Source organism: Silurus aristotelis (assembly GCF_946808225.1).
Source record: "Silurus aristotelis genome assembly, chromosome: 10".
Taxonomy (NCBI): domain Eukaryota; kingdom Metazoa; phylum Chordata; class Actinopteri; order Siluriformes; family Siluridae; genus Silurus; species Silurus aristotelis.
Window position 1 is genome coordinate 18956210 of NC_139583.1, and position 20930 is coordinate 18977139.

General features: G+C 35.3%; 1 protein-coding gene across 5 annotated transcripts in view; it reads right to left on the reverse strand.

The window, feature by feature from the left end:
- Nucleotides 1–1265: 1265 nt before the first annotated feature.
- The window catches only part of pik3c2a (phosphatidylinositol-4-phosphate 3-kinase, catalytic subunit type 2 alpha), a 38753-nt gene continuing 19088 nt past the window's right edge, over nt 1266–20930 (reverse strand). For all 5 annotated transcript variants that reach the window (XM_083552590.1, XM_083552588.1, XM_083552587.1 and 2 more), the window contains exons 14-33: nt 18743–18851; nt 18478–18620; nt 17094–17282; nt 15109–15202; nt 14858–14952; nt 14593–14773; nt 13947–14051; nt 11940–12032; nt 11096–11225; nt 10564–10700; nt 9953–10122; nt 9687–9843; nt 9380–9489; nt 9082–9289; nt 8671–8795; nt 8447–8564; nt 8123–8204; nt 7075–7184; nt 5204–5329; nt 1266–2435 (exon numbers count right to left, since the gene is read on the reverse strand). In XM_083552590.1, coding sequence (XP_083408716.1) covers nt 2256–2435; nt 5204–5329; nt 7075–7184; nt 8123–8204; nt 8447–8564; nt 8671–8795; nt 9082–9289; nt 9380–9489; nt 9687–9843; nt 9953–10122; nt 10564–10700; nt 11096–11225; nt 11940–12032; nt 13947–14051; nt 14593–14773; nt 14858–14952; nt 15109–15202; nt 17094–17282; nt 18478–18620; nt 18743–18851 — 2662 coding nt within the window. In that variant the 3' untranslated portion in view covers nt 1266–2255. The remainder of the gene's footprint in view (nt 2436–5203; nt 5330–7074; nt 7185–8122; nt 8205–8446; nt 8565–8670; nt 8796–9081; nt 9290–9379; nt 9490–9686; nt 9844–9952; nt 10123–10563; nt 10701–11095; nt 11226–11939; nt 12033–13946; nt 14052–14592; nt 14774–14857; nt 14953–15108; nt 15203–17093; nt 17283–18477; nt 18621–18742; nt 18852–20930) is intronic.

The window sequence follows — 20930 nt, forward strand, 5'->3', positions numbered from 1 at the left end:
CCAATATGTACATTTTCTGACGAGTGTGATTGAAGAGCAGAGTCGGAGAAGATAAATGGCATGGTGTGAAGTTATTTATTAAATAAACCATACATCCCTGTCACCCAGAGCACATGTGCCCATGTCCCAACAAAAAGCGGTGAAGGTATCATGTGTAAGTAAGGGGGATATTTGTTTATGGTAAGACATGGTGAAACAGTTTCAGAGCTGTTTGTGTTATAAGATTTGACCTGGCAGGGCGTTATGAGATCATATTTTAACTACATATTAAATATAGTTCTCTATAGAAAGAAACATCAACTAAACACACAATGGTACAAAGTAGAAACACCCCTACATATATTTCATATAAATAAACAATTACATTTCTTGAAAAATATATATTTATTGCTCCCACTCTGTTCATGGGTGTTTGCAGACATGTTCCATTCCTTTGTCATTCATTATAATGAGGAAATAAAATAACTTTTAACAAGAGAGAGCATAAATGGTTTAGAGTTAGTCACAATGTATTTAAAAATACATAAGCAGTTAAAATATCTCTAAGCACAATTTTGGTCATGGGTTTTAAGAATACAGAAAGGCTAAACATTTTACATAAACACATAATGCCATCCCACTTTCGAGAGGATAATGGGAGAGGCGAACACCAAAGGTTCTTGCCCGAGAATTGTAGAATTTTTTGGAGGATACAAAATGCAGTGCATGAGATTGCCCAGCATCACTGGACTTATATGCAATGTGTAATGGTCATTTACACACTATATAGACGAACCTTTTTGCACAACTGACCTTCCAACAATATCTGGTTCTTCCCCAAAATCATACCACATAATTGGAGGCACACAATATTGCAGGATGTCTTTGAATGCAATAGCATTACATCTTCCCTTCACTTGCAATTCACTTGAACAGAACTTTTCCAGTAGAAGATCTTGAGTGGCCTACTCTAGAACCCTCCTGAACACCTTTGGGATTAATTAGAATGACGACTGCATTGGGCTTCTCATCCTACATCAGTACCCGACTTTATTGCCATTATTGCTGATTGAGCACAAATATGTCACTACACCACAAAACAGTAAAACATCATCTCAAGAATAGAGATTTTAAGAACAGCAAAGAAATCTTATAGTCAGGTGTTCAAAATCCATACAGTGACTATCTGAATATCTGGTAAATCAAAGTAAACTACATGGAAGAAACAACACTGTAAAATATGATGGTGGATCATTGAAGTCTACTGGTCCTTTATTTTCATGAAATTTTTATGTAAAATCCCCATGAAAAATCTTTTCACCAAACATTAATAATGAAATTTTATCTGCTGATCTTCAAATTGATCATAGACCTGACTAACTATAAACAACAAATACTATTATAAGTGAACTATCCAATTCAAAATAATGAATTCAAGACCTTCTTTAAATACATTTAATTCGCCATGTGGAGGAAAAAGAATACATTATACACTACTTTGTTTAGATCAACGACTAGCCAATTAAAATACTCAAAAAACCGAGTGAAGTTTAAAAACCATTATACAAAAAAAGATTTCTAACTCGTGGTTCATTTTAGTTTACTTAGTAGCACAAGAAAGTTGATTAGATTACAATCAAATGTTCTTGCCATAACACTCCTAAGTATTAAAAAAAAAAAAAAAAAGAAAACAAACAAAAAAAGAAGTACTGGAATAGACATTTCATGAGAGGATTTTCCAACTGGAATGAGATCAAAAGAATCAGTTTAGCATTCAATAATGTGCACCATAGATGGAAAACCATTAGAAAAGTCAGTGAAAAGTGTAATATAGAAAACCTAATACTTTTGGGGAAGAAAAACCTTCTGTATTTTGAGTAGTCGTTTCAGTTCATTTGGCACATGACCACTACCATTTATGATTTTCCTGTACCTGTCTACTCACAATTAATTTTCAATCCATTAAAAAGGATATTAATGCTTTTTTTATATAGTAAAGTAGAATGTGTAAAAATCCCTTTTTTTTTTTTAAATATACATGTCCATATACACATATACTATAACTGATTTTGGTCCTCTAATGACAAAATGTACAAAAATATCAGTTTTTAAAGTGAAATGCAAATATACTGCAGATGTCATGTGACAGGATTTAGAGGACAACATGCAAAATCTGTATGGAGTTGTCTTCTAGATTTATTATTTAGATAGAATATTTCTATTAAATATCATTGTCCTTTGTCAAGTCATTGATGTCATTCTCTGGTCCTATTAGATTAGAAGGGGACTTCTGTAAGCCTGTACCACTTCACTGTTTCCTGGCTCAGGTCAATGTCTTTGAGGCTGAGGGTGATTCCGCCTAAGAAGCAGTTCTCACGCAAATACTCGGCACTTAGCACGTGCAGTTGGAGCTCCCTTTGCTTCAGCGTCTCCTTACTGTAGCCACTGTACACTAACTGTTGGTGAAAAAACACAGCAAAGTTACAAACAAAATGACTTTGAAGAAAGAGTAAAAGTACTACAGTTTTACTGTAAAGCAGTCATTAGCACTAACAATGCTTTTTAAGTTTTACAGTAATTTTCCATTTATTGCGGTAGTTACGCTCCAAAACCGCCGAGAAACGATAAACCGAGATAAACGGATGCCACCCCAAATATGCTATTTTATGTATATAGTACTGTATTAAAATCTTACTTCATTTTATAATAATAAATTATATATTTTTTTATAAATTTCATTACTTCAACATAAAACTCCATAAAAACCATTCCCTATAAGAAAATCAGCTAAACAAATTAGTGGCAAACGCAATTCCGCAATAAACCGGGGGCGCGAGATTCGAACCGCGGTAAAGCGGGGGATTACTGTATATACAGTGAGGAAAATAAGTATTTGAACACTCTGCTATTTTGCAAGTTCTCCCACTTAGAAATCATGGAGGGTCTGAAATTGTCATCGTAGGTGCATGTCCACTGTGAGAGACATAATCTAAAAAAATAAATCCAGAAATCACTATGTATGATTTTTAAACTATTTATTTGTATGATACAGCTGCAAATAAGTATTTGAACACCTGTCTATCAGCTAGAATTCTGACCCTCAAAGACCTGTTAGTCTGCCTTTAAAATGTCCACCTCCACTACATTTATTATCCTAAATTAGATGCACCTGTTTGAGGTCATTAGCTGCATAAAGACACCTGTCCCCCCCATACAATCAGTAAGAATCCAACTACTAACATGGCCAAGACCAAAGAGCTGTCCAAAGACACTAGAGACAAAATTGTACACCTCCACAAGGCTGGAAAGGCTACGGGGAAATTGCCAAGCAGCTTGGTGAAAAAAAGGTCCACTGTTGGAGCAATCATTAGAAAATGGAAGAAGCTAAACATGACTGTCAATTGCCCTCAGACTGGGGCTCCATGCAAGATCTTACCTCGTGGGGTCTCAATGATCCTAAGGAAGGTGAGAAATCAGCCCAGAACTACACGGGAGGAGCTGGTCAATGACCTGAAAAGAGCTGGGACCACCGTTTCCAAGGTTACTGTTGGTAATACACTAAGACGTCATGGTCTGAAATCATGCATGGCATGGAAGGTTCCCCTGCTTAAACCAGCACATGTCCAGGCACGTCTTAAGTTTGCCAATGACCATTTGGATGATCCAGAGGAGACATGGGAGAAAGTCATGTGGTCAGATGAGACCAAAATAGAACTTTTGGGTCATAATTCCACTAAACGTGTTTGGAGGAAGAAGATTGATGAGTACCATCCCAAGAACACCATCCCTACTGTGAAGCATGGGGGTGGTGGCATCATGCTTTGGGGGTGTTTTTCTGCACATGGGACAGGGCGACTGCACTGTATTAAGGAGAGGATGACCGGGGCCATGTATTGGGAGATTTTGAGGAACAACCTCCTTCCCTCAGTTAGAGCATTGAAGATGGGTCGAGGCTGGGTCTTCCAACATGACAATGACCCGAAGCACACAGCCAGGATAACCAAGGAGTGGCTCTGTAAGAAGCATATCAAGGTTCTGCCGTGGCCTAGCCAGTCTCCAGACCTAAACCCAATAGAGAATCTTTGGAGGGAGCTCAAACTCCGTGTTTCTCAGCGACAGGCCAGAAACCTGACTGATCTAGAGAAGATCTGTGTGGAGGAGTGGGCCAAAATCCCTCCTGCAGTGTGTGCAAACCTGGTGAAAAACTACAGGAAACGTTTGACCTCTGTAATTGCAAACAAAGGCTCCTGTACCAAATATTAACATTGACTTTCTCAGGTGTTCAAATACTTATTTGCAGCTGTATCATACAAATAAATAGTTTAAAAATCATACATTGTGATTTCTGGATTTTTTTTTTTAGATTATGTCTCTCACAGTGGACATGCACCTACGATGACAATTTCAGACCCCTCCATGATTTCTAAGTGGGAGAACTTGCAAAATAGCAGGGTGTTCAAATACTTATTTTCCTCACTGTAAAAGCTATACAAATATGAATGCGCTTCAAACAACTGCTGTAAATTCTATAATAAAATTCACATTTTATTAATACATTAATTTATATTGATTTATGGAAAAAAAAAAGAATTAACAATCGCAATTGGGAGTCTCTTCTTGCATAATTTACTGGTTAACAGACCGTGTTAACTTTACTTGCAAAAAGCACATGGATGGAGGGGTTCACAAGGGGTTAATCATTCAAAATCCAGTTAGTCAAAAAAAAAAAATGCATGTATGTGAAATTTGTTTCACTATTGTCCCTGGTGTGAAGTCAATTATAAATAAAGCTCTAAGTCATGGTGCTTTAGTTCTCGTGTGATTTGTAGCAATTCCTAAATAGTGATTCCTTAACGAATTGAATTGCAAGAATAAACTGCAAACTGTCAATTACATAAAAATTTTTAAAAAACCTGGTACACTCCGCATTTTATGTTAATAGTCAACGTCTTCCTGCAACGATCCCACCAATAATGCTATTATTAAAATCATTCTCCTGGTTGATGTGAAATAAAAAAAAAAAGCTTCTACCCCGCATACTCATTACTTAATGCATTGCTCATCTGGCACATGATTGGGTGAAAAGATATTTGCATGAATGAGTGGGTGCAATGGGGGTGTATAATGGGAATCATTCTAAATTATGGATAAACTAGTCTCTTCTTATACAATTAATCAGAACATAATAATAATTTTGTTTTTCATTTTTATTAGTAGGTGTTACCATTTCATTATACGTGGGGTTTCTGGTTTTCCTGGAGACCTTCGTTTTTCGCTTTGAGGTTTTGTGGGAGTCTGGAAGCAGGTACATTTTAACATATGGATTGGGGTCTGCTCCATCATCAGACACCTGTGTAAAAAAATTTGAAAGCATGGAAATAACATTTCCGGTGTCTCTATGAGTGTTTTACCCACACATGCACACATACAAAAACACAATTAGTTCGCTATTTATTTTTAGACAGTAATTATTATAATAATTTTGCCTATAAATATCACAAAATTGATTTGGAATTAAACAGTCAAGATGTAATTAAATGGAAGATTTTATGCTTACAGATTGAGGAATTACAGCCATCTATCACATATAATCTATATTTTCACACTTAGTAACTGTTCAAGGGAAGGGTTAATGTGCAATTTTAATTTAAGTAAACGAGGCATCCTTAGGTTGAAAGTACAAAATGCTAAAGATAAAAGATTAAAGATAAAGGTTGAAAGATAAAAATGCTTATCTGAGAGATAATAGAAGCTTTAGGAGTAGAAAAAAATAAATAAAATAAACCAGCAACAACAAATGGTACAGAAGGCCAATGATGCCAACTAACTTGTATGATCACAGAAGAAAAACCACTTCACATCATCAAGCCAAGTTAAGAACATTCTTGAGAAGTTATGCGCATCATAGTCAAAAACAATAGATATTGAAAAAGATTCACCTCAAGATGTAAGCCAACTGGTTTATCGTAACATTTAAGAACAGGAAGACCTTTAGAATACTAATAAATAAAAAAATTCAAATAAAAAAAAAAGCCTGGTTCCAGAACTAGATTCAGACCATCTGAAACCAAGTTTACCATTTACCAGAATCTACACTGCGAATCCATGCAACCAATCATGACATAAATCTGCTTGACTAATTTAGGCTCTGTCTTGCCAGAACTCATTGGTATGTCACAACCAAATACTAGTAGACCTGAGACGTGACCGTATATCGATCAGCCACAACATTAAAACTGACAGATCACAAACAGCAAGGAAATGGTTCTTAATACTGATGCACTGAAAGCAAGAAAAAGTAACTTGAACAAGGGTCCGATTTTGATTCAAATACAACTGGCTCAGAGCAACTCCAAAGTACCTATTATTGTGGGGTGTTTTCGGTAGGCAGTGGTTACTACCCACCGAAAATGGTCCAAGAAAAAGTAACTGACAAACCTGTCTGGTAAAATTCCACATAAGAGCTACTATTGCGCAAAATGCTGAAAAAAGTAAACCAGGGCTACAATATAGAGATATCAGAACTCCTGCCCTCTGCAAAACGTGCCTACAATGATCAGAACCATAGAGAAATAGATAAAAGGCTGACCTGGTCTGATGCAGAACATATTCTGTTATATCATATGGATGACTGGTGCTTATCTGTGGAAGAGATGGCACCAGGATGCACTTTGGAAGCAGCGTGATGCGCTATGCAATGTTCGACTGGGAAACCTTGAGTTCTGGCTTTCATATGGATGTTACCGAGATGTACCACCTACCTAAACACTGAGGTACCCTAAGTACACACCTTCATGGAAACAGTATTCCCTAATAACATGGGTCTCTTCCAGCAGGGTCATACACCCTGCCACACTGCAAACAAGTTCAATCCTTGGAGGCGCCACCATGCAAATGATAACAATTTTAAGGATCTGCTGCTAACCTTTCATGCCAGATACCACCGCATACCTTCAGAGGTATTTGTGATGGCCATGCCTCGAAGGATCAGATGTGTTTTAGCATTACAAAAGGAACCTTCTTAGGCAGGTGGTGTTAATGTTATGGTTGGTCAGTGTATGCGTTTGTTATAACATAAAAGTGGTCAAAACTTACAAGGTCTCTGATGTGCATAACCATAATGAACAGAGTTCCATTTCGGTAAGACAGTGATAACTTCACTTCTCCACCAACGCGCCCAGCAGCAGGACTTGGTGGCATCTCCTCTGTAAAACACGTACAGTGAAAACTATTTAATATTTATATATTTCCCGAAATCTTCTTCGCGGATATGTCCATTGCTAAAAGTACAACACTTTTGTTCACAGCATGATGCATAGGTACTGCAGTATGCAGGCTTATCACAGGAGATATCGCCAGAGAGAGAAAATAAATAAATAAATAAACAAACATTTATTTATAACATTCCATAAAACATTCTTAATTATGATTTTAACTTTTATGATTTACCTATTGTGATTGAAAATTATGCACTATATTTGTACATTTTTGACATATTAAAAAAAGTAATATATGGTCCCCTTTTTTGTTCGTTTGGGTGATGTATAATTATGTCATGTTATACAACTGCTTGAGTAAAATAAGCTCTGTCTAGCTTGAATTGATTAGCATGTCATAACCATATTGTTTCTAAATCTGAAATGTTTTTGATAATAAGAGCAGATTAGATAGCACTGAATTTTTCCATTCCAATCTTAAAAATCGTAGGAGTGATTTGCAAAAGCAGTTCCACATGTTAGGAAAATGTACTCAAAATTGATGTGCGCATGGCTGAATGTTTCTTGAGTTTTGTGCTTGGTAGAGGCCTAGACAAGCCAAAACAAGTAACAAGAGGAATAATCACATGGGACCCATAACATCCCACTATAAGAAAGCTTAATTAAACATTAAATATATCTAGACCACTAAATATTTTTTTCAACTTGGATGGTTCAGCATACATAAAGTAGTGGTTCAACATACTGTACATTCCATAGTGGTTCAAAAGTCTCTATAATAGAAAATCATTACTTACAGATTAGACGGATGGAGAAGTGATTAAGAAATGAAGGTGAATATGAATTACAGATTAATTTAGAACAAAAAAGGCACAAAACTCAAGGTACTGCTTTCATACTTAAGATTTAAAGTCAATTGGACACACCTGGTATTTTAAGAAGTCCATCCAGTCCCTCTGTTTTGTCATCTTTAGCGAGTGGATGGAAGAATGTGTAGATAAGATCGCACTACGGAAGAATATACATGTATACTAGTTCATTACATTGATTCCAGTGCAACAGTTGTTTTTAAAAAAATAATATTATAATACTACTTTATAATATGAAAGCTTTACAAGCAGATAATCTTTTAATATCTAGGTGGTTCTTTTTTTTATTGCTATACTGCCGTAATGTCAACACTAAACAAAGTAAAGTCTGAAAACTTTCTAAAGCCAGAAAGACTGAAAAAACAACAAGTGGTTACTGACCTGTGCAACTTCTGCTGAACTCGTCATGAGGTTATGTACATAAATATTCAGCTCCACCTTTCTTTTGGAGGCCACTTCCTTGATGTGTTGCCGCCCCAGAACCAGCTTGTTGGGGAACCTACTTACAAGAAATGTTCTTTAATAAGTAATTCAGTAATACTTATATAACACTGAAATTGATGCCGTGATTCAAAGCTTGTGGTGGGCAGTAAGGAGCAACATACCCTGGGATCTTCCATAGAGGAAATATTATGGTGAGCTTGTTGTGCAGCTCTTGGAACTCATCAAAGGTACGGAAGACAAATTGAGGTTCACTCTGGCCCTCCCTTAAAATGCGCACTACATATGTCTGGGACAAAAGACGTGGTATAAAGAGAATCATTAGTCAAGAAATCATTTTTGATGTGTTACCCTGTCTGGTTTACATGTTTTCTGTTCTTATAGCCTGCTAGCTGTTAGGAGTGGGCAAATTTACTGCTATTAGCGCTGCACTAGCTACTGCTATTAGCTCTGCACTGCATCTTTTTAAAACATAAAGACTCAGATTGGCAATGTTTTATTATTACAATTCAATGAAAATATAATTTCATTTTTCAACATAAAAAAAAAAAATAAATTGCTAAAAAAAAGCTTACATAATGTTTATCAGGGTTGTATCTTTTCTGGAAAGAGAAGATGGAAGCATCTCTAATACCACCGTCCTGCTTTATCGTGTATGTGCGTGGAGAGAAAGACAGGATGGGTTCATCATTAGATGGCATTCCAGAAAAACGCAGCTGGGCCAAGTTGTGGATAAAAAAATTAAACTTTGTGGCTACACTGCCAAGACTGGATTCAATCAACCTGAGTAAGAGATAAGGCAAGAAGGTTAATATATTATAACTAAAGCATAAAGATTTTTTTTGGAATAAAAATTTGGTACTAAAAATATACCTGGTAAAAAAAATGGTTGCTTCCGTATCTGTACTTTGAGGCTGCAGAGCATCATACACATATTTCAGGTCCTGGGCTCCAGTCAACTCAGGTAAGCCTGACTGCATCATCTATCAAAGTCACATTAAAGTAAATGTCCAAAATGCAAATAATTTGTACGTCTCGTAACTATTGTAGAAAATATACACTATGGATATATATATACATGGAATTAAAATACATGAAAAATTGCACTCTGCCAAAATTGTTAATTTTTTAAAGTCTATTCTCCGTTTTAGTTTATTGCTGCAGTGTTTTAGAGCATTACCAAGGACAGCAAGTTAAGGAAGAGGCTGGAGTGTTTGCGGATAAGATTGTATGCTTGACAGCACAGGTCCACAAAATGCTGGAAGCGGCTTGTGGGTCTTTCACCGCCATTGATGACATAGGCCATATCGGAGGTCAGGACAAACGGTGCTCGGTCTCTGAAAGTGAAAATTTAGATCAAAGAACCGAGCTAACGGGCCCATCTTGTATAAATCAAATTAATGTCTAAATACCGAAGAGTAAAATGCTTTGAAATAATGCTTTTACCTTTTAAAACTCCCAATCATCTGTGCATGGCCAAGAAACTTTCCAAAGTCAATATGAAACATGTGCCCCGTGGTACGAAGCATGATATTGTCATTGTGCCGGTCACAAATGCCAAGCAGATAGGTAGCCACGCAGCAGCCTGCACATGAATAGATGAAGTTTTCTGATGCCTGCAATAACAATATGAAGGGTGAGTGTGGTAGAAAATGGAAAAAGTTAATTCAATTAATTGACATAGTGAAAGCAAGTAGACAATCTGGTACATATACAGTAGATCCTTAGAGTTCACTGTATATACACATTATATATTAACACAAATATAATATACTAATGCATGTCTATTTATACATTATGCATACATTAATATAGTATATTAATGTATACATAAATATATAGACACATTATATACACACATGCAGATACCCTATTTAAAATTGCACTGGCATCCAGATTAGGATCTGTTCTTGGCTCCTGCCCATTAGCCCCTGGATGAGTTTAGGATCTATTGTGAATCTAGTCTTACAACCAGCTCAAAATCTCTCATACAAAATCAAAGCTGCTTTACCCTGCTCTACACATTATTAAGATTAAAATAATTAACGTTAATTTACCCTCTCATACTCATCCTCAGCAGGGTTGTACTTCCGTAGCCACTCAGCCAGAGGTTTGTCCTTAAAGGATCCTGTTACGCCATATTCCACTTGAATCTTTCTTAATGTCTCGGCGGATGGGACCAATTCTACCATGCCTGAAGAAGCAAAAATAAAAGCCATGCAGGTAATTCAATGTTAAATGGCTTTGTCCATGCCTCAATAGGCCGGAGTTGTTTTGGTGGCACAATAGGGACCTACACATTTACAGGCAAGTGTTTTTAGCAAGGAGTTAATATCATAATTATGCACGAAGACCTGAAACTGACGGACCTGTTCTGTACCTGTACTGTCAAAGACTAGTATAATTGAATCTTTTCCTTATTCTCATTACAAAAAATCTAAAGAGCAATATAAATTAAAAGCAAACAAAAAGAGATATATTTACATGTTTTCAAAAATGTGTTTGCATGCTAAAATAAACAGGGAACTTGTCCAATAAGTAGTAAAGCTACATACTACCTAACCTAACAGTTGCTGGTCCTTTATATACCTTTGTCTTTTCCAGTTGAGATGCATTTGAAGTTGACTATACGTAGGTCCAGCCCTTCCTGTAACCATATTCGATCCATGATCCGAATCATCTGTAGTGCCAGCATGTCCTGTCTCAAGTCCTCTCCCACCTATATTGAATACACAATTTAAGATTTAACAATCTTACTTTAAATATTATACACAATTTATTTAAAAATTCATGCAAGATTGGATCGACAACTAGTGGCACAAGAGTTAAAGAGCATGTAAACAATTAAAAGCATTCTATACAGTGTCCTCCACTAATATTGGCACCCTTGTTAAATATGAGGATAGAAGGCTGTAAAAAATATATTTATTGTTCAACTTTTGATTGTTTCTACGTTACAAAATCACTTATTTTTGCAATAAAAAAAAGTTAAAAATAAAAACAAAATGTGATATAGCAAAATGCATTGACCCATATTTTTTTCGCAATTAAACACAGAAAACAATGAATGTTTAAACTGAGGAAATGTACCAGTGTATAGAAAACGTTTCACAAAACGGGAAGAGCATCAGCAATGAAAATGCCCATTTCCACCAGAGGTGAATTTTGGCACACACATGGAAATGTACCTCCTACAGTTAAAATATGATAGAGGCTCTTTATTGGAATACAGGGACTAAATCAACAGACATTAAATGAATACAGATAAAACGGCTTGCAAATTGTATTGGAGGACACTGTATATAGTAAATACTTTTTTTCTACTACAAAGTAGGCAGAATGTGTAATAAACAAAATGGCTTTTGAAGCTTGTATGCAAAATGCATTCTTGATTACATAAAGTATGTATCCATGCACGCCTACTGGTCCCCACCTTAAACATGACATTAATTTCTTCTCCCAGCTGATCTGCATTGACCAGCGCAAGCTTTAGTGGCACAGCATTGGAGTTGAAAAAGGAGCAGGCCTAGAAGAAAACAATGAAAATAGAGACAAATATACTGCATTGATCAGAGACACAACATCTTTCTTCGATATACATGTATGTAGGGCATTCAGTTCTGTGCACGTGTACCAAATGCAATTTCTTATTTACGTGCGAAACATGGTTAAAATCTGAGTTTCCTTAGGACCGTATTAAGTGAAGAACCACAAGATTATTTAGTCAGAGTCTCACACTTTAAACGCAGTGTCACTGTTTTTTTTTATTTATTTATTTTTTTTATAATTATTATTAAACTTGAAAACATACAACAATGCCAGGGGTTTACTAAAAAAAATAAAAATAATTATATATATATATATATATATATATATATATATATATATATATATATATATATATATATATATATATATATATATATATAAAATAAATAAAAGCAAAAAATAAATAAATAAATTACAATTAGTTGCCACTGTGGCTACTTACACCGTACCAGAAATACACGCACACACAAACGTATTACAAAAATAGGGTCTAACAAATGTAAACAAAATCTTTCCATTTATTACATTTTATTTAATCAATTTTATTTGTGCCATTTATTTGATTATTTAATTTAATCAATATAATAAAGAAGTGCATTGCATTAATTAGATTTTATTTTTATATTTTACATTTTTATAAAATACTATTTTATATATTATTTAACCAAGCAGGCATTTTATTTTTAATTGTTTAAAAGATGTAAACTGTCAATATTCACAAATGGTAATAATAAAAAACTGCGTTAATAAAAAATAAATTAATTAAAAAAAAATAATAATAATAATAATAATAATAATAAAAAAAAGTTATTTTAGTTTTTGTGTTTCTTCCCCCTAACTGTAACAAAATAGAACCGAACCGAGACTTAAAAACCGAGGTATGGACAGAACAGTGAATTTTTGTGTACTGTTACAAATACACACACACACACACACACACACACACACACACACACACACACACACACACACACACACACACACACACACACACACACACACACACACAGAGCTACACCTCTATATTTGTTGTCTTGAAGCATTTTAAAAAAAGGCAGATGGTGATAGTTTGCCATGTGGAAATTGTCGATGTCACATTCACTCTCTTATTTTTTTTTAGCAACTGATGTTTTTCTTGGTCAACCTGTTCAATGTCTGGTTCAGGACTTTTCAAATTGTTGTGTTGTCTATGCCAATGCTTGGCAAGTGGTTCTAAATAATTTTCCATTATTATTGGCTTGCTTTCTTCCCATATCGATTTCTCTTGGCTTTCATGATGGTGTATCTTTTTTAAAACAAATGCAGTCTTCACAAGTAAAACCAGAGCTTAAACTGGTTAATATTGATATTGTTCCCTGGGAACACTTCACAAGCCCTGCTATTAGGGAGACATTTTGATTGATTCGTCTAGCAATTGCAAATGGTCAAAGTCACTCAGATTCTTATGTTGTCCATTTTTCCTGATTCTAAAATATCAGTGCACAGGCAGCTTATTTCATCCCACTCCTTGACAGGTGCCATTGTACGAGATAATCAAATGTTATTCACGTTGCCTGTTAGATATTACAATTTTATGACTGACCTACAAATGACTATACATAATGTTCTTATGGGACTGAAAATAAATAGTTTGTGGGTATAAAAACAAAATATAAAAATCACCCTGAGTTTTAATAATGCGATACTGCCTTATTAAACTAGCGAACACATCTCCATGGCTGCTCATCAGGGATAAACACACATCATTCACCATAACTGTTCAATTCTGTAAAGCTGCTTTGAGACAATGTCTGTTGTAAAAAGCGCTATAGAAATAAACTTGACTTGACACCTTAAACTCCTTGCTGTGGGTTGGGTTACTTGCAGTACTATGGATATTGTGAGCACTTACCTTTATATTAAGTTCCTTGGCCACTAGACTGGGACTCAGGGGAAGTCTGCAGGTGTCCTTCTGAAAAAATAACTGGACTCCTTCTAGACCCTCTTGGAGCACCATCTTTGGCAAAAAAATTTAAATAAGCATATGTTAGTACCATTTAATATTTTGGTTAATTTAAATTCCTGTCTATCTGGACAGACATGGATCATATGTACGGTAAGCAAACAGAGCTGGCTAGAAGAGCCAGTGTTAAAAACAAGAAGTTACTTTCATATGTATAAGCACTACAAGAAAACTCCTAACCTGAAAAATGAATGATGCACTTGAGCATCTATTGAATTAAGAGAATGCAATTGAATAAACTAATTTGTGTGGTATTCTGACCTCTGAAAATCAATAAGCTTGAATAAATACATTTAAATGTCCACTTTGACCTGAAGTAATATAAGGGTCATCAATGACCAGAAGGTAGTTATAACAACGATAAGCCTTCTGTTTTTGTGGATAATCTATGCAGTAACCACGAGAGGAAAATATTTTCTTCCGACAGTGAAAGAGGTCCCAGTTATTGACCAAATGGATGTTAGATGTACAGTAATTACACTTTTTACAGTATATTTGAACCATACACATAACATGAGCCCCCTTTCCCCCTTACCTGTCGATTCGAGCTGCTGGATTGGCGCACATTTTCTGCCAGTGCTCCCAGTAATTGCACTAGGCACGTCTGCTTCTCAAATTCAACCCTTAATCCAGCACCACACATGCAAAGCAGAGCTCCAAGCACATGGCTATAGCGCTCACCAAACACAGCCTCCTGTATGGCATCCCTCAGCAGCCTATATTAAACATTTAAAAAGTCAAACATTCTCTCAAAAGCAAATGTGTCTAAAATAAAAGAAATTCAGCAGTTCAGTACTAACCAGTAAAGTTGATGTGCAACATTGACATTTCCTTGTGCCCTGGACAACAGGAACATAACCAAGGAGTTTTTTAAATGTCTTTCATACTTTAGAGCCTTGATGGTACAAAGTAAAAAAAAAAACAACAAAAAAAAGAAAAACAAAGATTATCAGCACCACTAAACAGTGTACTGTAGATATTCTGTTGCAGATGAAAAAAGATGCTGAAATTGGAAAACAATGGTAACATATTGCATGGTGATATTGGGAACCTGTACAAGCTGAGGCAAGTAGTCAGTTAGCTCATCATCACTACACATCTCAATCCAGCTTACAGCCATGTGCCGAACTTCTGTATCTGCAAATCTAAAATAAAATAAAAAAGTTACGTTACCACTAATTGCGATATTACAGCAAAAGGAATATCAGAACAGCTGAATAGTTTGTGTGAATAGGTTTGTGTAAATACATTGTTTAACAACTACATGGTGACCCTGTCAGATGGACAAGACAAATGCTAGATGATAACAATGAATTACAAAACAAAAGCATAAATTCTAGATCAGCCTAAATAAAATGTTAAAGGAATAATTAAAAAAAAAAAGTATACAAAATGAAATGGTAGCAGAGAATCTGCTTGGAGGCCCATGGCAAGTGCTGCTCACTCTCTTCCTGTGACGATATTTTCATGTCTGGACTGTGGGGTTCGACGGGCAAAGATCTTATCCCAGACTATACAGAAAAATGTGTTTTCTTGGAATAGTTCCAAAATGCATAAACACAATTACCATGATGAAGCATGAATGTGTTAGAATTATTCTATGGAGCTGCTTCTCTATAGCTGGTACAGAGTACTTCTAATGATACAAGAAACCACTGATCACACAAATTACAGGCTATATTATGGCAAAAATCCTGCAGACCACTGTTCAAAATCCAGCTTCTACCATGGAAGTCCAGGCTATAAATGGGTTTAAATGAAAAAGATCAAACAAAATCCTAACAAAAAACTTGACTTGAAGAGAGTTGTACACAGGAAATCCCAAAGCTGCTATTTTAGCAGGGGTGTTTTGTTTTTTCCATGTCTATTGTATGTTGGTAGATGGATTTATTCACCAGTAGGCTGTTTTTTTTACTAGGTTACATCACCGGTGTAGACTGATAGATGCCCTCCGTATTAACAGTTTAATACATGTGCAAACTATGCGTATTGTAATATGTGCAAGACTTCCCAGTTAAATATTCATTTATTTTCTTATTTATTATTTATAATACATATTATATTTTAATTTATACTGCAATTTAATTTAATCTGGAATTATAATAGGTTTTAATATAAAATTAATGATTCTTTGTACATGCGTTCACAAAAAAAAATGCTAAAATCAATATTACACAAATGATAAAATAGTAATTTAAGGCCAATGTGGCCCTTCATCTTAAAAATGGGTAATCAAATATTAACACATCCGTCAGAGCATAAAGTATAATAAATAGGTGTGGATGCCTTAACATTATCTTTCATAGTAAAACATGGAGACGGATTTTTCAGTTGTATTCCAAACTAAGGCTGCCTTACTAAGTGCCAAAATAAAACCAAATTTCTGTATTAGCAAAAGGGGGGTGATTTTTGCCTGCACCACACCTCTCACACAGACCAAAACACTCGTCACAGGGCAGAATTTGTACACATACTGCAAACACTTTTTTCTCTCTCTCAAATCATCATTCTAATCACTTTTAAAACAATCATCTTAGAGCAGTGGTTCTTAACCTTGTTGGAGGTACTAACCCCCACCAGTTTCATATGCGCATCCACCGAACCCTTCTTAAGCGGTGCGTGTCATCACGAATCATATGAGTCGGGTGTGTGTCTTGACCTCCGCCGAACCCCTGAGACTGACTCACCGAACCCCTGGGGTTCGATCGAAGCCAGGTTAAGAACCACTGTCTTAGAGTATCATAGAGGCATGTCAAAAAACATTTCCAAAAACTAAACTGAACCTAAATAAATTTCTTGATTCAGAAATCACAGTTTTGGAGTCAACCTGCTTTCTCCGTCATGCTAAGATTATAAGAATATCGTTATGATGTGTGATTTTTCCAGATATTTCCAGGGCATAGTACTTGGAAAAATACTGACCATGTCCAGTGCCATTTTTAACCAAATCCGAAAACCCTTAGATTAATATTCAGAACACTAAAACAGACAAAAAAGATGAAAAGAACATTGTTACATTCCTATAAAGGTACATACTTTGAATCTAGCAACTCTAAGGCACAGACAGGAGATAGTGGGGACCAGTGGTGTAGGAGTTTGTAGATCTCGGCTATGTTGATGCAGTTCCAGCTTGGTGCGCTAGCTAAAATCTTAGGAAGACTGTGTTCATATTTGTGGCAGTGGTACCGCTTTTCCCAAAGAAACTGCATGTCTGCCCTTGTCAGTCTGCAAGAGAGTAATAAGAAGACAAAAAAAGAAGAGGAAGAAGAAAAGGAAGTAGACTTTATATAGGATAAACAAATACACTCCAAATTACATAATGAAAAAGAAAAAAACAAATGTTTGTATAATTAAAAACTGTTGATTTGAAGAGAATGTGCTGAGTGGCACTCATTTAATAGGTAATTAGTTTTAGGGGCCAGCTGCATTTTGTTATGGGAGGCCCTAAATGTCCTAATTGGAATGTATCCAACAATCATTTCATGAAGTTAGAGAGAAACAATATCATGAACATGCTTTAAAATTAATCAAATCTCATCAAATTTAGACATACATATTGAACATGCTGCAGGTATGTAATACAGCTCTTTGAAAATGCAGCTAAAGCATTACAATAGCCTAATCTCAACTAACAAATAAAAAGGCATGCATGTATGCTCACTGCCAGCAGGGGACAGAACGTTCTAGACTATGAAGGTATGATGTTTTGCATGTTGTGTTAATATAAATCTTAAAACTAAACTCAGTATCGGAAACACTTCTATATTTGATGCACTATTTGGGAGGCCTTGTTTTGTGCTTCACTTCCTTAGTCCTTCTCTTTCAAAAATAAGCATCTTGGTTTTCTCTTAACTCAGATATATAAAATGGTTATTAAGACATCCACATACTGAAAGCATCTAAATGGTAGAACAGTGAGCAGATACATTTGCAGACATACATTTGGTTCTAAAGACATAAATATGCATCATAGAAACAGCACTATATCATTATACCAGCAATATATCAACAATTATATTACAATGCTGCTCAATGCATTCATTCACAATGCATTCATGCAAACAAAATAGAAAATGTTTAAACTTCCTGTTGGTTAGTGTTGAAATAAAATGTGGTTGTTTAAAAAAAAAAAAAAAAAAAAAGCCTGTCAAATGGTGCATGTGGATGAAAAGAATTAGTACTGGCGCTTGCCAGTATTTATTATGCATGTGCTTACTTTAATGAGTTTCCAAGCATGGCAAACACCTAAATAAATTATTACGATAACTACTACTACTATTAATACCACAAATATTAGTAATAATAATAACAGAAACAATAAGGCTCTTTACACCCCTGGCCCTTGGGGCGTAATTCTACATAATATATTATTATGTCAAATAAAACACAAAGTACCAACATCCTAACTAACTGTATATACCTGGAAGATGATGCTAATGCACAAAGCTTTTCAATCCTCCTTCGGATGTCTGGATCAGGCGTTTCTAGAGACTGAAGGTCAGGGAAAGGCGTCTCTGGGGGAATTACGTATAGCACATCCTCTTGTAGACTAGGTAAATCTATCTATAGAACCAAAAAAATAAATCTAATCGATTATTTCAATGTTTGTGCTTTTCTGTACTTAAATACTATTTAAAATCACTAATTTCTTTAGCATGCTATAAAGAACATTGACAGGGAAGTACCTGCAGTATGATTCTCTCTTCCAAGTTCTTATTCTTTCCTACAGATCCAGGCAAGGAAAAGGTAGGAGCAGTCCACAAACTCAGCAGCTTAGTCCCTTGAGCATACACCCTGCAATATGCCAATATCTGCATTTGAACAATTCATTCAACATCTATCTCTGGCTGTAATCTTTCATGGTCACGTATATGTTGCACAAAGAATGGACAAAAATATTTACAAATCAAGCAAACATACACATACATCCTCACTAACTTCTATAAATTAAAAAACCTCCGTTGACCAAAATTTTAACTTAAATTTAATTTAATATTCAGAAAACAATCAAACGGACACACACTTTAATTCAGTAAAATGCAATAGCAATAATCTGGAGAAAAAAACATTTCTATACGAGTTTGTCAGTTTCACATTTTTTGAAGAAATTTTGTCCCACTTTCCTGTACAACACTGATTCACTTTATTGACCTTCCATCATCGGGCTTTGCAAATGCCCTAAAATATAAATAAAGATCCGTTGCATGAACCCATTTTGGCAAGCTGCTACAAAGATGGTCTTACATTAACCTCAAGAAGTTTATTGCTGTCCCAACGATTGCCTTAGTCTGCTAAACGTCTTTATCACACCTCCACCACCAGTACCAAAAAGTGTTTTCTCTAAATCTGGCACTGTGCATGATGACTATATCCACCCTGGTCTCATATGTCTTAAGAATATTTTTCCAGAACTTTTGTGGTTGATTTAGATGCAATTTTGAAAACCTAAATTGTGCGGTCATAGCCATTTTGGTGAGAAAGGGCCTTTATGCCTATATCTCACATGATGTAGTCTTTTAGTTTTTCCTTTACATCTCTGAGCATTATATGACCTGAGTTGGATTCAATTTGATGGGGTGCCCACTTCTGTGAAAATGCTAAAAGGCTCTCGATATGTAAAACAGTCAATATTACTGCAAAACAGCAAATTCTAAAAATTGTCTGGAAACGACATTATAAAGCTTTCCAAATTGTTGTAGTAATTGTTTCGCTGAGGTCATGACTAGTGTCCTTTTTAATTACCAAGACCTAAAAGCTCCAGAATATTAAAAACGGCCCAAAGTTCTGCTTTTATCCAATTAGTAAAATTTCTTGACTGACATACAGTACAGACCAAAAGTTTGGACACACCTTCTCATTCAAAGAGTTTTCTTTATTTTCATGACTATGAAAATTGTAGATTCACACTGAAGGCATCAAGGGCTATTTGACCAAGAAGGAGAGTGATGGGGTGCTGCACCAGATGACCTGGCCTCCACAGTCACCGGACCTGAACCCAATCGAGATGGTTTGGGGTGAGCTGGACCGCAGAGTGAAGGCAAAAGGGCCAACAAGTGCCATGCATCTCTCGGGGAACTCCTTCAAGACTGTTGGAAGACCATTTCAGGTGACTACCTCTTGAAGCTCATCAAGAGAATGCCAAGAGTGTGCAAAGCAGTAATCAAAGCAAAAGGTGGCTACTTTGAAGAACCTAGAATATGACATTTTTCAGTTGTTTCACACTTTTTTGTTATGTATATAATTCCACGTGTTAATTCATAGTTTTGATGCCTTCAGTGTGAATCTACAATTTTCATAGTCATGAAAATAAAGAAAACTCTTTGAATGAGAAGGTGTGTCCAAACTTTTGGTCTGTACTGTACATATACATACATACATATATACACACACACACATTATATATATATATATATATATATATATATATATATATATATATATATATATATATATATATATATATATATATATATATATATATATATATATACACACAAACACACACATACACACATACAGTGTTGTGCTCGTTACTAAAAAATAGTAACTAGTTACAGTTACTCGTTACTTCATTCAAAAAGTAACTCCGTTACTTTGTTGATTACTTACACCAAAAAGTAACGCGTTACTGTTAAAAGTAACTTTTTAGTTACTTTTTTAAAGAACGTTCTTTAATGTTCCCATTAATGCCCTTTTATGCGTTATGATCTATACAAACACAAAACTGACTTAAACACAGTCATTTTTAAACACTATTTTATTGAAGTCAGACCAACACAAACTGAATATATCACAAGGATTTCTGAAATAAATAACAAAACAAGCTGAATAATATATTCACAATCAAAAACTAAAGTGGCTTCTGCTGTTGTG